The 15295-nt window shown below is 41.5% G+C and overlaps 1 protein-coding gene across 2 annotated transcripts in view; it reads left to right on the top strand.

Annotated features, from left to right (window-relative positions):
- The window catches only part of FBLN1 (fibulin 1), a 76884-nt gene that overhangs the window by 16644 nt on the left and 44945 nt on the right, over positions 1-15295 (top strand). For both annotated transcript variants that reach the window (XM_056481914.1, XM_056481915.1), the window contains exons 3-5: positions 4905-5040; positions 11893-12064; positions 14540-14599. In XM_056481914.1, the coding sequence (XP_056337889.1) occupies positions 4905-5040; positions 11893-12064; positions 14540-14599 (368 nt within the window). The remainder of the gene's footprint in view (positions 1-4904; positions 5041-11892; positions 12065-14539; positions 14600-15295) is intronic.

The raw sequence follows: 15295 nt of genomic DNA, 5'->3' as shown, positions 1-15295 counted from the left end.
CATATCTGTGAGAGGTACAGAAAAATCACTTTAGGATGTCGTTTCAGACACAAAGATCAGGGTCAAATTCAACTCCTAATTGCTGTTGTAGCTGGAGCCAGAATGAGCACTGAGGGAGCACGATTCTTTTTGCAGACACGTGAGGGTAATTACACATTCTACATTTATTCCTGCTGCACAAAGAGGGGAACAGACCTGAGCCCATTGCCCTTGCTGAGGTCTAGGCAGATGAGACTAGTGGACTGAAAAATAGGATGCCTTATTGGTCACAGATTTTCAAAATAACTTGGCTCCTACTTAGACTCCTGCATGGAAGTGGGAGCTGCTGGGGGCCACATGTCAGCATTCCTGTGGCTGTTTAAACCCCAGCTGGGATCCCTTGACCATCTAGTGCAGTGCAGTGTTGACCATCTGACTTGAGTGCTCTAGAAAAGTGGTGGGGTAGAAAGCCATATCCCTTATGCCCAAGGGAGTTGTTTGCCCTGTGTATTTCAACTTCAGTTTGCAAGATTAGCAGGGGAATATAAGGGGAAAACACATTCTGAAGTGAGCAGGTTTGATAAAGTTCCTGAAATAAAAGGGATTTTTTGCAGTTCCTGTGCAAAGACTGCACAACACACAAGAGAACGGATGTGAGTTCTTTCCTCAGTATGCTTTACAAGAATTTCCATGCTGGTTTTGAATCACCTGTTTAGGTTATTAATAACTTAATGGTGTCTCCAATTCAGTCCCTCCCTCAAAGGGAGCCCATCACTAGAGTCTGTTGTTTGTGTGAGGAACCAGCTGCCATACTATTGAGTTAGAATTGCATCCCCTTAGCCATTTCTCAACCATTTAAAATACATCCATAGTAATAATAGAATTGTGGAATGGTTTGGGTTGGAAGGGACCTTAGAGATCATCCAGTTTTCCACCTTCCTGCCATGGGCAGGGACACTTTCCACCATCCCAGGTTGCTCTGAGCCCCATCCAACCTGGCCTTGGATGCTTCCAGGGCTGGGGCAGCCACAGCTTCTCTGGGCAACCTGTGCCACTATCTCAACATCCTCACAGGGAAGAATTTCTTCCATAGTAAAGAAAGAATAAGTTTCCAGCCCTGTCATTCTCATATCTGTCATGCATTCCAGAAACAAGGTGACAGGTCTGAGTTCCAGCATATTTGTAGTATTCTTCTCCCAAAGTCCCTTGTGGTTCCTGAGGGACTTGCCAGCAGTCTCAGTGTCACTTACTGAGTGTGGTGTGCTTCAAACTGCAGACATACTTACTTTTTTTGTCCTACATAAGGTGAGCCAGACCCTGTGTGAAGTTCACAAGTTCCAAAGGTCCCTCTGACTGCTCTTAACTCCATTGTGTTTAAGCTGAAACAAGGCTCTAGGCCTGATGTCTACAATCTCTTACTGTGCCCCACACATGATTTTATTTCATTGCATTATCTCTCTGGACAATGTCAGTGTTTATCTCTGCTCAGTAAATACAAGCGTAGAATTTTAATGAGCAATATCTCTGGCTGTCATCACAGTGGGTCTTTTCCCATTCATTTGTTTTCTTGTGGTGTGGTTAAACTCACAACAGCTGGAAAGCACTGCCATTTAATTTTGGAACTCAACCTGTCCAATAAGTCTTTTTTTCTTTCTTCCTCAGTTGAGAGTTTCCCCTGCACAGAACTCTTAGTAAGTGAACTTAATTCCCATGCCAGAAACAGTCTATCTCCATATGGTATTTGCATGCCTTTAACAATATGTAGCCTTTCTGGAATTACATCAGGAATAACATTATTCATTAGTGTTGCAAGAATGCAGACTGAAGACTCTAAGGCTGGAAGACCTAGCTTGTTTTTGCAAAATCATTCGTTTTAATTTTGATATTTTGTCCAAGACCTTCCACTGTACGCATGAATAGCACTAGCATAGCTTGAAGGAAGTAGAATGAGAGAGACTAAGGGTAATAAAAGTAGATAGACAAGACATTGTTTTCAGCAAAAAGTTAAATTTTAATGCTTTTATGAAAAGAAGTGAAATAAAAAAGAGGTGATTATGAAATCTGTGCTGCTTTAGGAGTGCATCCTCTAGACAGGAGAATAATAAAAGTGAAAATATTGTGGATGTAAGTGGATGTGTAGAATTTTAATTTGGAAATTAATTCAATTAACTCATTCATGACTTTCAATTCATGAAAATCAGCCACATTGGTTAAATTTTAACAGAAAGGACAAGTGAGAATATGAAATGGGATTTCTTAACTTGATTTATAATCAAATTATCTAGTAGTGAAATAACAGATGTTTAGATCAACATCTGAAACAATGAATAAGGATTTTTTAGATGTCTTGGTGAGCCATGAATAAAACTCGTCCTTCAGAAATGCATTATTTTACCTGAAATATCCTGAATGAATATCAGTTGAGGCCTCATGCTTCTAAAGATTCAATATTTAGTGTTATACAGTATCTGCCATATTGTGAATACCTGCTTATTTTCAGAAAAATTCTAATGTTCTCTTTTAACTGCAAGTCAGAACAAGGCAGATAAAGAAAAAGCAGCTTTTGGCTTTTTAAAGTATTACTCCTAACTAAAAAAAAACCCCAGACTTATAGAAAGGTACTACTTTACTTCTCTATTTTTAGAGACCAATATTGTAATGGTCCACAGACTGTTAATGGTACATCTGGAAGGTTTTACACCAAGAGACAAATCTAAATGTGCTGTTAGCCAGGAAAGACAGCTCCTTCACCTTGTTGGGGAGTGGAAAGTGAGCATGCATTAGCTGAGGCTGTAAGCCTTGTGAACTTAGGAAAGACAAAGAGAGACACTGTTCATCTCAGATTCCCTGGAGCCTGCCAAGCTGGTTGTGGTAAGTGCAGAGGGAAAAGGAAGACCAGCACTGTGCGGGTATTTCTAGCACTTTTCTCTGCTGTCCTCCAAGGACTTCTGCCTCTGTTACTGCCACACTAGTGTTTAGAGTCTCAAGCAATATTTGGTACCATTGCAACTTGGCTGGAGGATTTGGGCAATGAAGTGTGATTTTATTGTTGCTGTTGTTCTCAGAATGAACAAATGGTATTTTAATCTAGTATCCAATTGATGTTTAATTCCTTATTACAGTTAGGGTGGATCACATGACTTATGAATACAGCTGTGGGAAACATTTTAAGAAACTTTCTTGTTTTGGTTGAAATTGCCTGTTTTTCAGAGATTTCAAAGAGTTGGCTTGTGTTTGAAAAAACAAGGAAACACCAGGAATCAAACAGATCTACTGAAAGACTGCTGTTGTTTGTTTATTTGTTTGCTTGTCTGTGGCTAACATATCTAGCTCCTCAAGAGAATCTGAAGGGGTAAAGAGGCTGGAAAGTCTCAGCTCCCACACTCTTGGGCTTGGAGCTCAGTTTTTAGAGGCTTCCAAAGCCCTGAAAGTCAGACCACCCCAGAGCTGGGCAGGGAATGGAAATTCTGCTTCAGAGGGAATTTCAGCAACAAAAAAGCTACATATTCTTCCAAACTGGAGCTAAATCAGATATCAAAAACTTCAAATATCCTGCCAAATAAATTTACTGTCCCGGGCCTAATTTCTTGCTATGACTTTAGAGTCTACTTTTGAATAATTTGTACATGAATTTATCCTGAATTTTGTTCTTATGCATTGAAATATCATGGCTGTTTTTGTCTGAGTGAGAACTGCACAGTCAGACCATTGCTAATCACAGATCTGTAGAATTCTAGAGTGGTTTGGGTTGGAAGTGACCCATGTCAAATATTACAAATAGTAATTGGAATCTTCAGGAGTGTATCTTGACAACCTGGCCTCACCCACATGCATAGAGATGCATAATCTGAGCCTAGTACCTACATGTCCCCTGCTTTTAGTTGCCTGGCCTTAGAGCTGAGGGAATCCTTCATAGTGCATGGCAGCTGAAAGGTCATCCTGTGGTCCAGGAGAGCAGGAAAGCTCCTCCAGAGGGGATGCATACTAAACCACTTATCTCAGGTGATTGTGGGAGAAGCCTGTAGTTAAGTAGTTCCACTAACCCAATCCTCTTCCTGATCTTATCACAATTTCCAACAGTGGAATAGAGGATTTTTAGGAGTACAGGATATTTTTTTCTCGTTTTCCCAGTGTCTGTAACAGAAGCTAGTGGTGGAAAAGCTTTACCCAGCAAAGCAGAGTTACTCATAAAAGTACAGTGGAGAAAGGTCTTCACTGGGATTTGTATTTGTGTGACAGTAGCAACTGGACTGGAGGAGTTTAAAACCTCTTCATGCAGATTTTTTTTCCAGCTTTTTCATTGACGTTGAGATAAAATAGAATGATTTAATGAGCAGTGTAATAATGAAACTAAGTTTCCTGCACAATTTTATCCTGTCTCCTCTCCACATCTCCCTGCCCTGTAATACTTTTCTTTCCCTTGTCTTTCTTCTCCCCTTGCTTGCAATACACTCTGCTGTTTTTCACGGTGACTTGCCCTGGTATCTTCATTTCTCTCCATTATCTCCAGGTGTCCCACAGAACAATGCTCTGATCTTCCTCCCACGTGCCATACCTGTTGTTTTGGGGCAGCAGGTGTGAGGGTAGCCTGGGATTGCAGGCTCTCACAGGATCCAGGGTCTGACTTTTCCCTTCCCTCAGTCTCCTCAGACATGAGGAGAACGCAGCCCTGAAAACCCTGAGCCCTGAGGCAGGTGTGGTTGAAGTTACCCATTTATTAAAAAAAAGTTGTTAGGACAGGCTGCAAGGTAAATCAGCAATGAAACCGTGTTGAACATGTCACACGGACAATTTGCCTGCTGCCAGAGAATATCTTTATGTTGTAAGAGTGTTCCCACAGAGACAGCTTTCCACATAACTAGTGTGAGTACTAATTGTCAAATGTTGCCTGTGACACTTGTCCCCTTCCTGGCTGCCGTTGGCAGCATGACCCAGGAGCAGTGCTGCCGCAGCCAGCTGGAGAAGCAGTCCTGTTCCGACGGCGTGGAGTTCGCCAGCGCGCGTGAGGAGTGCGACTCGCACAGAGCCAAAAATTCCACCTGTGAGGCCGAGTACTTCAAGGTGAGACATCACAGGTACTCCTTTTGTGGAAGAAGTGGAATTGAGGTTATTTAGGATTGACCCTGAAGGTCATTAGACTTGCTGCATATGAACAGTTTTTTTACTGCCTTCACCTCATGTCTCTGTTAAAGTTTTTTGTTTTGTCCATCTCTTTGAGAAATGGAGCCCTGTTCAGCAAAGCAAACTGTCACATTGCATTTTAACTGAGGGCAGAATGCAAAAGGGTAGAAAATCTTTAATGGGTAATTGGCCAGGAAACTACTTTTGCATGAAAAGAGGCCATCAGTGCTGTAGTGACAGATGGGTGAGAAACTCAGACACATTTCAGGCTTCAGCTTTCACTAAGGCACCAAGGCCTAAGGTCAGACTCACTGGTTTTCAATATTGGTGGTCCAAAAGGGTAGGACTGAAGTTAATCCTCTCAGAGTTCTTATAATTCCAGCTTGTGTAAGTGTTCTAAGTTAACATGACTTTGATTTACAGCTGGATGGAGAGATCTGTGAGCCTGTGATACCAGCATTTGATATCAGAATAAAAAGGCCTGTTGTTGGCATCTCTAATTAATCTGTGCCCTGCCCTCCACCTTTATTACTGTCTTGGTCTCTCACTGCCTGGAAGGGAGCATAGTCATACCTTTCTTCAGTTTATTTTTGGAAGAAAGTTCCACCAGTAAGATGATGACCTTGACCATGAGCCAGTTCTGCAGAACTTTGATCCTGTTATGGATCTCTTTCCATGGTGATGAGAACAGATGAGAGTGATTTTAGTTCTTCCCACTGCTTCAAGATGCTGGTGTTTCATTTGGTTAAAATTTAAAAATCCACTCTGCAGAGGATGGCAGACAATGTCTGACTGACAAATTTCATGTTCTAGAAAATGATAGCTTGATCTGCTCCTGTCAGTGGGATGTCACTGAATTCAGGGTTGGGAAGTAATCCAGGTCCTCACTGGGAGGAAAAGAAAGATGGCCCATGCTAATGAGGCTGATATTGTTGTGTTCTCCTGAGTCTGTCCACGCGTGCAGTATTTCCTTGTCCCATGGTGGACTGTGTCTCCCAGAGGGGCCATGCATCACTTGTTGATGATGTCCAGGGAATGCCCTGGTCTTGGCACAGGAATTCCTGTGGGCAGCCTTTACTGCTGGGAAGCACAACCTTCTCAGTATGAATGTGGCACAAAATAATATTTCGCCTTCTGTGTCAATATTTTGAAGGGCTCTGAGCAGATGAACAAGGACTGATGGTGAGGACCCTGCAGATCCTAGTGCTTTTTACCAAAGACAGGATTTTAGCAGCAGTACTATTTTAACCACATGCTATGGGGCAGCTCTGAACCAGAATGGAGCTGTTCAAGGAAACCCACTTACCCACCAAGTGTCTGATGTTTGCCTATGTGGGCTTGTCAGCATGAGGAAGAAGATTTAATGCTGTTTTTGTAAGTGACCAAACTTCTTCAGAGATGGCAGATTTTGATAGTGACAGTTTTATTATAAACAAATTGGACTGGGCCTTGATCTCTGGCCCTGAGAAGAAATGGCTCAGCACAGCTGTCACGTAGCTGCTGTTCTTCCCCTGCAACACACTGTGCAGGAGGGCTGTGTTTGCCTCAGAACACACTTAGCCTTGTCTGATGGAGTGTTGGTTGGCATTAGAGCTTTTAATTTAAACATTACAGGTGATTGTGGAGTAATGCCCTGAGCCTACATTCTGTCCCTGTTTAATCTACTGGTATAAACATAGTCTGAGTTCATTAATCTTTGTGAGTCACATTCTGTCCTTCCACTCCCTAACAGGAACATCCTACAAGTAGCACCTTCACTGAGGTAGGAGTATCTTTGAATGAAATCTCTTATCTATGGTGGACATAGATGACTTAACAATTCATCATTTTTTCTATTGACTACATTTTGGATTTGATCACCTTGAGACATACAATGTCTGAAAGTTGTGCCTTGCTGTGGTAAACAAACTGGAATCTCATTTTGCCTAAGTTGGTCCATTTTTTTTTAGCTTAGGTCATGCCTTTTGGATCTTCTTTATCTTCTTCAAGGAAGTAGAAAGAATGATTAGTAGGATTAATTGCAGCTCTTTGCAGCGAATGAGGCAGCTAATCCTTCCTTTGAATCCAAAACTTGGGATTGGAAAGAAGATAAAAAGACCATATTTTGAAAACATTTGCCTTAGCTTTTATACTTAAAGGCATAGGAAATGATGGACAGAACTTTTTCCTCTGGTTGTTTGGAAGCATTGTTTTTCTAGGCTTGGAAAAAAAAAATGCAAAATGAATGATTAATCTCTAAAATCTTCATCAAAAGAAAGCAATCAATTTCCAGATGTGATGCTGGTACATGAGATGCAGAAATTATTTTTTAGAAGTTTGTACCACAAGAGCCCTGCAGAAATGAGTGCAGCTTCTAGAAATTTAACCATCTTTAAGGTGCTTGGACATTTGCCTCAAAATTTGTCATAGGTACTTTTCAAGGGTTAAGATAGATACATTCTTATCTCAAAAATTTGTTCAGGTGTGTGCAATAGGTGAGCACAAGTTTTATTGCTTTGGAATGTTGAAAATATTTTAAATTTTTGTTTAGCTTTTTAAAAGTTCTGGAAAATTCTTCTGAGTTATTTGTGGGTTTTTGGTTAGCATCTAATGGATTTCAGCAAGGGAGAGACCTCTTGTGGACAGATACCAAAAGCACTGTTACTACAGGATTCACACCAAAACTGGCAACTTAAAGCTGAACATAAATAATAAGAAATATTGTAAAACTATTGTGAACTTTACATAATCAAGGGATCTTATTCATCTAAGGAACTTCAGGTGCTTCCTAATCACACCTAAAATAAACCTTCATATTTCTCATGTGTAACCTTATTCCTTTCTGTGAGAAAGCAGTCAAAGGAACCTGGGACTGCAGGTAGGACACAGCTGTCTACTGTCTATCCAAACATGAGGACCAAGGCATGGCTTTGAAGCTGCATGGGATTTTGATAATTCCAGGGGAAAAATGTTTGATATTATTATTGGGGTGACTTAAGGAGTAGTGGCTTACAGGCAGTGAATAAGGTGTAATAACAAATGATAGGTTGTACCATCCATGCAATCAGTGATGGTTCTAGCAAATAAATAAGTGGTCATCACAACTTGCTTCCAGGCAACTGGCAGCCCTTGGAAAATGGCTGCAAATACCTCAAGAATGGAATTAATATGAAGATTATACTGCACTCCTGATTAAAGGATCAAAGGCTTTCAGAACAGGCCAACAGCCAGGAAAATTGGTGTGAAAAAGGAAACATTTCAATTAATTGTACCAGGATCATGCTAGTGGTAGTTCCATGCTACTTTGTCTTTGAATTCCAGAGTGCACCATGAACACGAGTCAAAGTCTGCTCATCACTGCTGTGATGCTCCCTTTTGGGAGAACTGAAAGTAAAGGTGACTTTCCAAGTTCACAGTGAAACACCATGTCCAGGTCTACAGAGTCCTGAGTGTGCTCTTCATCAGCTTCTCCATCTTCTTTCATGAGTCAGTCATGAAATGTTGGCTTTTGAGATTGTCAGTGTAGAAGCTGTGAGGGTCAGTAGGAAAACTCAGTTATGATGAACACCATTTGTTGTGGTTAGACTCTGGCTGAACACTGGGCATGCATGTAAGTCGCTCACTCACCCTCCCCTGCCACAGCTGGGCAGAGGGGAAAAAAATTTAATGAACAGTTCATGAGTTAAGGACCTGAAGAAAACACTCCAAGGGAAAAATGGGCTTGGCTTAGAGGTACAAAGTGAGTTTATTAGCAACAAAATCAGAGGAGGATAATGAGAAGTTAATAAGCCCTTAAAACCCTCTTTTCTCCCCCAGCAGTGCAGGGAGACAGGGTGTGGGGGCTTTGATCAGTTTGTCACTCAAGATTTCCTTGCACTGCTCAGGGAGAGGAGTCCTGCCTCTGTGAGACCGTGGGGTCCTTTCCCACAGGAGACAGTTCTCTGTGAACTTCTCCAGCTTGAGAAGTTCTTCACTCTCATGAGCAGCAATCCTCCCAAAACTGCTGCAGTGTGAGTCCCTCCCATGGGCAAACATCCTCCCAAAACTGCTGCAGTGTGGGTCATTCTTCCCATGGGGTACAATCCCCCAAGGACAGGCTGCTCCAGCCTGGAAGCAGGGCCCCTCTCTCCGCTGGGTCTCCCACTGGATCACAGCCTCCTCCAGGCATCCACCTGCTCTGGTGTGGGCACCTCTGCCATGGGCTGGGGGTGGATCCCTGCATCCCCCTGGATCCCCATGGGCTGGGGGTGGATCTCTGCATCCCCCTGGATCCCCATGGGCTGGGGGTGGATCTCTGCATCCACCTGGATCCCCATGGGCTGTGGGTGGATCTCTGCATCCCTCTGGATCCCCATGGCTGCAGGGCACAGCTGCTTCACCATGGTCTCACCACAGCCTGCAGAGGAATCTCAGCTCTGGCTCCTGGAGCACCTCCTGCCCCTCCTTCTGCCCTGACCCTGGTGTCCCCATGTTGATTCCCTCACATGTTCTCACCTCCTCTTCTCTTCTTTTTAAATCTGTTATCACAGAGGTGTTACCATTATCTCTAATTGGCCCAGCCTTGGCCAGCAGCATGTCCATCCTCAGAGCCATCAGGGATTGGCTCTGCCAGACATGGTGGAAGCTTCCAGCAGCTTCTCACAGAAGTCACCCCTGTGGCCCTCCACTACTAAAACCAGGCCATGCAAAACGAACACACCAGTTACGAAAGCACTTGACACTTTCCTTCTCGGCATCATTTTGCCTGAAGTGTAAAAACATAAATTATTCTCATTGTCAATATGCTAAATCAAGATGCATCGTGCCCAGTTAGAATAAATACAGGTTGGAACAAATGGTTCAGGGCACATAATTATGTTAATTGAAGATACAGTGTTTCACAGCTATTGCAAGATTTAGCAAGTTCTGTACTTGAAGTTGCCCATGAGCTGGAGATAGTTTTTCCAAGTGGTGGCTTAACGTGAAAGAAGTAAGGAACGTAAGTCTATTCAACAATTAAAAAAGGGAAAAGTTAATGATCACTGCTTAAAACAAAACCGAGAGAAACCCTGTGACTCCCAATATGAACATCATGTGACAAGATAAAAAAGCAGACTCAGTCTCCCAGCAGAAGCCAGTGAGGATACCAGAATTATATAATGTCAAAATTGGTCAAGGCATCAGCCTATTCAATAACTTAAAAAAAATTCGGTTATCAAAAATATGTAGGTTTAAGTCAAGTAATGAATCTTTAGTTCACTTTCATTTTTTAAATTATTTTTTTATTATTTTTTATTATATTTATAATTGGGAAAATTGAAAATTAACAAAATTATCATCACATTTAAGATCTTTGAGAAGAATGTCTCAGCAATTGCTAGATATGTCAGAATAAGTATTGAGAAATGTTGTAATCATCAAGGGTTTATTTCTAAAGTAATCCAAAAAGCCAGAAAAGATGGAATTATCCTGGACATAATAGGATGATCAGCATCTGCCACTGGATGGAAGTAGTTGGAGAAGCTAGTATAAAAAAGTGGGTAGTAGGAGCCATCTCACCAAGCAAGGGTAAATAAGGGAAAACATGTCTCCTAGAGAGTGGGAGGGCATGAAAACAACACCCCAGGAGATGAGGCTGGGAGAGACGAGTTCCAGCCCTACAGCAGTCTGCAGCATGGAAAAGTTTCTGTTCTGTATTTAATGACATCATACAAAATGGAATATTACATACTTCAGGATGCTGTTACTATCTTGCCTTCATGCTGCTCTAAGCTTTAAAAGTGCTTTTCAGTTCAGTACAGGGAGAGAAACATGTCATTCCTTACAAGGGAAAAGTTAGAATATAGGCAGGGACAGACATCTCAAAGTAATGAAAAGCGTTTCATAGTCACCTTCTTTTCAGCAGGTGTGTGTGCTTAAAGAGCCAAACTATAGAAATTTAGTTGAAAGTTTAGTTATTTCAAATTCCATCTGTTCTGTTTAACGGGGCAGGTAATTTTCTTCAAGCAAAATAGAGTCTGGAAGACTAACAAAACTAATAAAAAAAAAAGCTTACATCTGCTTTCATGTGACAGCAGCAATTGGCAGACACCAGTTCCAGAGAAACAAACACTTTTGCTGCTTTCTGGCAGCAAGACGGAAAACTGAATAAATCAGCAGCATCTACTCAATTTAAAATAAAGGAAGCCTCCACAGGATTAACTTGTCCTGTCCTTGCTTCTGTGGTGTATTTCAGGGCTGCAGCTCAGCATGTCTTGAAGAGGCAGATCATGTGTTACTCCTGGAAGCCATGTCAGGACAGTGATGCTTTTAAATAATGTCTGACTACGCTTGTCAAAGCAAAATAGCTCCTCTGTAAGACCTACTAACCCAAACCTTGGACGAGGCATTTGTTCATTCAAGGAGGAAATTGAGTAAGCAGCTCCAGTCAAACTGAGCCCTGCATTTCATTGAATGTATCCCATTGAAATTGACACAATGGGAAGGAGGGGTGTGAAGAATTCAAACTTTTGGCTAGTGCTTGAATCCAGGCTGTGCAGGCAGGGGGTAATGAAATCCCGTATACATGTGGGGAGAGATGTGGTCCTCCACATCAGCTTGCACACACCTTCACACATACACAGTCTTTCTGGGAACTTGACCCAGGCTCTGTGCTTGGCCAGATGCAGAGCTCATTGAAGTCCACAGGTTAAGAAATGTAAGCCAAGTATACCAGGAGTTCTTAAAGACTTTGCAGAGAATTTTCCATCAGTGCCAAGGTGAGATGCCAGTGACTTCATTGTCAAAGCTCATGTTGTTTTGACTTTGTTAATATTTCCATTTTCTTTTTAACAGACTTGTTGTCACTGTTGTTTGCTGGGAAAGGCTGCCCAAGTTCAAGGACAGAGTTGTGAACCCAATCCAAAAATAGGATATCAGTGTGGAATTGTCTTCAGAGCTTGCTGTGGGAAAGGTCAAGAAGGCGTTGATCTGTCCATCCAGGATTATGCTCCTAAAAAAGAGCCAGGTATTTTGTTACATACTTAAAAGAGTGACACAAAATGATACAGGGTACAAGGAGTGTTTTCACTTTAAATTATTTCTGTTGGAATTCCTTTAATTTGACATCTCATCTGAGTGATTTATTGATGCATGTTTTAGAGCTCCTTTTTTTGGCTAGCGATAGCTGAAAGGTTGTTGTTGAAAATAAGAGGTGGAAAGAGGTCACTTAGTTTCTGGTGTCAGAACTTAAATGTACAAGAGCTTATTTTGGCAACTCATGATCTTATCTTGGAAGCTGAATTTAAGCTATTAATTTTAATGGCATTTTGCCCACTGATAAATGCTTAATTAAAATGAAAATCAACAAACAGTTCTTAAAATTGTGTTGAAAAGCTAGAGGGCCTTTGCCAGTTCAGCAGAATGCAAATGTTTCTATTATGAGAGGCAAATGCCCACAAACCAGGGGTATTTGAAATGTCTGAACTGCTTGGGACAACTGAAGATCTCCAGGAAGTGTGGAACCTGTTACTTTTGATACTGTGAAAAAAAGAGGGTTACCTAGATGGCAGCAGCTCCTGACACCCTTATCCATACCTAGTCCACAGAGCTGAAGAGGATGAATATGTAGAGACTGGCCCTTATAGTTCTTCATTTGTTTAGGGTTTTTTTCTCCTTTTTTCACTTAGCAGGCAGACCTGAAACTGCGGACAAGTCATGCTGTGTGGTGTTGCCCCTCTCACGGGCTGCCCAGTACTGAAAACATATCCTCTGGCAGATCACAAGAAACAGATTTTGGGGAACATTGTCCCAATCAATCAATCATTTAAATGCAAATCCCATTACAAAAGCTTCCACTGGTCTGCTTGAGCCAGAATGTTATCAGACTTGTTCCAGGTCTTTCAAGCCTGGCTTGTCTCAGTGTCTCCCTTATCAGGCAACATCTGGAAAAGCCCTTTCAGGCAGTTTCTCTGTGTGTGCTGTTGTCTCAGGAGGGGAATTGCCCCTGTCCATTAGCACTGGCTGAGGTGACTGGACCAGTAGATCCCTCATACTCAGACATCTCTGCTAATAACAGAGATTTGCATGAGAAATATGTCACCTATGCAAGCTGCAAGCATGGCATAGAGTATTTCCCTGCTTACCTTTGTGAGCAAGTGACACACACAACAATCATTAGTATGGTTGTTGTGACACACAGAAGAGCCACTATGCATTGTAAAGTTGGGGCTGTGTCCAGAGCAGGGACATCAACTCATTGTTCTCATCATTCAACTAAGAAACAAGCAGGTGTTTGAACATACATCAGATAACTCTATTGACAATAAAAAATGCCTGTAGAAAGGCAGAGGAAACAACACAAATGGACTCTTTGGTTCATTGTGAAGGGGAGATGAGGTTCCATTTGGCAAGACTAGAACCCTGTGTTTGTTGTGCCATAGCAGTGCATGAAGGGCATTCTGCTGCAGGGGTAAGGCAAGCTGGCTCTCCAAGTCACATAAAGTGTTGTCCACAGGTTGGACTTGGTGGTCTTGGAAGTCTTTTCCAACCTAATCAATTTTGTGATCTCTGGTGTTGCGTCCCCAGAGGCCTGTACAAAATCCAGCCAGACTTGGGCAAACTGGTTTCATCAGCTCTGCATAACTGAAATGTGCCCCTGTGTCTTGAGGATTCTTTGAACCAACCCAGCCTCATGCTGTTGCACAAACATTGTTTTCACATCTTCTATGTATCACTTGCTTGTAAGTGACTGCTGGTGGAATGGGCTCATGGACAGTCACTGAAGCAAGCCTAAGATTCCTAGTCAATAAGCAGAGTATTTTGGGATCGTGTTTTTGCACACTACCAACCTACCATTGCCCCAGGGTTCAATGTGGCAGGATTGGAGAAAGCCCATTATCTGGTTCTTTGGGGAAGCAGTGGATTCAGGATGTGTTTGGCCCTTGTATGTCCTTATGTGAGGAGAATGTACTCTTGGGATACATACATGTAGCAGGAGTATCACAGATCAAAACTCTCCAACGTATATAAGTATACTTGAAAGAATGCCATAAGTATGTGCCCAAAATCTTAGGTGTGGAGTTCCTTTTAAAATGAAGTCTAAATAAATAACTGAGGTTAATCTGATTTTCATTAAATCTCTGAGTACCCCAAGCTACTATAAAGCCAGTGGAAGCATGCCTCAACAACATGCCTGATGAAAATGAGGTTAAGCTCTGGTTAAAAGTTTGACATTAAGAACCTGCATTTGTAAATCTCAATCCATAAGCAATCTATGATCACAGTGTGACTTTCATATTGAATCAGCCAGATGGAAAATGCCCCATGGCCATGAGCATTTGAATGTCAAATTTAAGTAAGAAATAGCTGTAAAGTATTAAAATAATCCTTTTATTTGTTCTGGTTTGTCCAAAACCCTGATGTGAGTACCATTCCAAGCACAGTGTTTTACCTTGAGAAGAAAAATGCTTTCTCCTCTAATGCCTCTCTCTCCTCTTTTTAGTTGAAATTTCAAAGGAGGAACTAGACCAAGAAGATCCTTATCTGCATGATGGCTGCAGAGGTGAGTCAGGTGACTAGTCCTCCTAGCCAGCTCTTTTGTGATTGCTTTCAATAAAGTGAAGCCAAATTAGATCTAGAGATTAGCCAAAGCCCTTTACCTAGGATAGTTATGGGTAAAAAAACATGAGGAAGAGCCTTTCCAAGGAGTAATGGGCCATTATGTGATGCCTAAATTGTTCCTAAATACAAGGGAGGCTTTGTCTCTCACAGTGGAGTCCATTTTATCCAACTGAAGCTGAGACAATACATTTAATTTCTACTTAAATTCTAGTGGATAGTACCTCAGAAGTGTCACCCATGTACCTGTGGAGTACTTTGGATTCTTCAGAATTATGGTAATCTATATTAAATATGTGCATCTTTTATTCTTCTCTTGGTATTTGAATATCAGGGTGTTTGAATATGAAATTAAACTTGTTTCTGTTTGGGATGTACCACATGAAAAAAAGGAAGACAAATGTGTCCTTGGAAATGTGCATTTGGAATATTGTTCTGCTAAGTATTCTGATTTATTGCTTGTCACATGTGATTTACATGTCTATAAACCTAAACCAGCAGATTCATTGTTTTCTGCCAGCATTTCAAAACTCAGAAATGTATTTAGGATTAAATCAATTTAATAGGCTTATTATTATTTCCAATTGAAAAATTATTTACTGTGCTTCAAGTTCTACAGCTGTTACACTCTGGAGAGAAT

The sequence above is a fragment of the Oenanthe melanoleuca genome, chromosome 1A (assembly GCF_029582105.1).
Source record: "Oenanthe melanoleuca isolate GR-GAL-2019-014 chromosome 1A, OMel1.0, whole genome shotgun sequence".
Classification (NCBI taxonomy): Eukaryota; Metazoa; Chordata; class Aves; order Passeriformes; family Muscicapidae; genus Oenanthe; species Oenanthe melanoleuca.
Note: the sequence above shows the minus strand (reverse complement) of the source record. Positions and strands in the feature narration are given on the sequence as shown.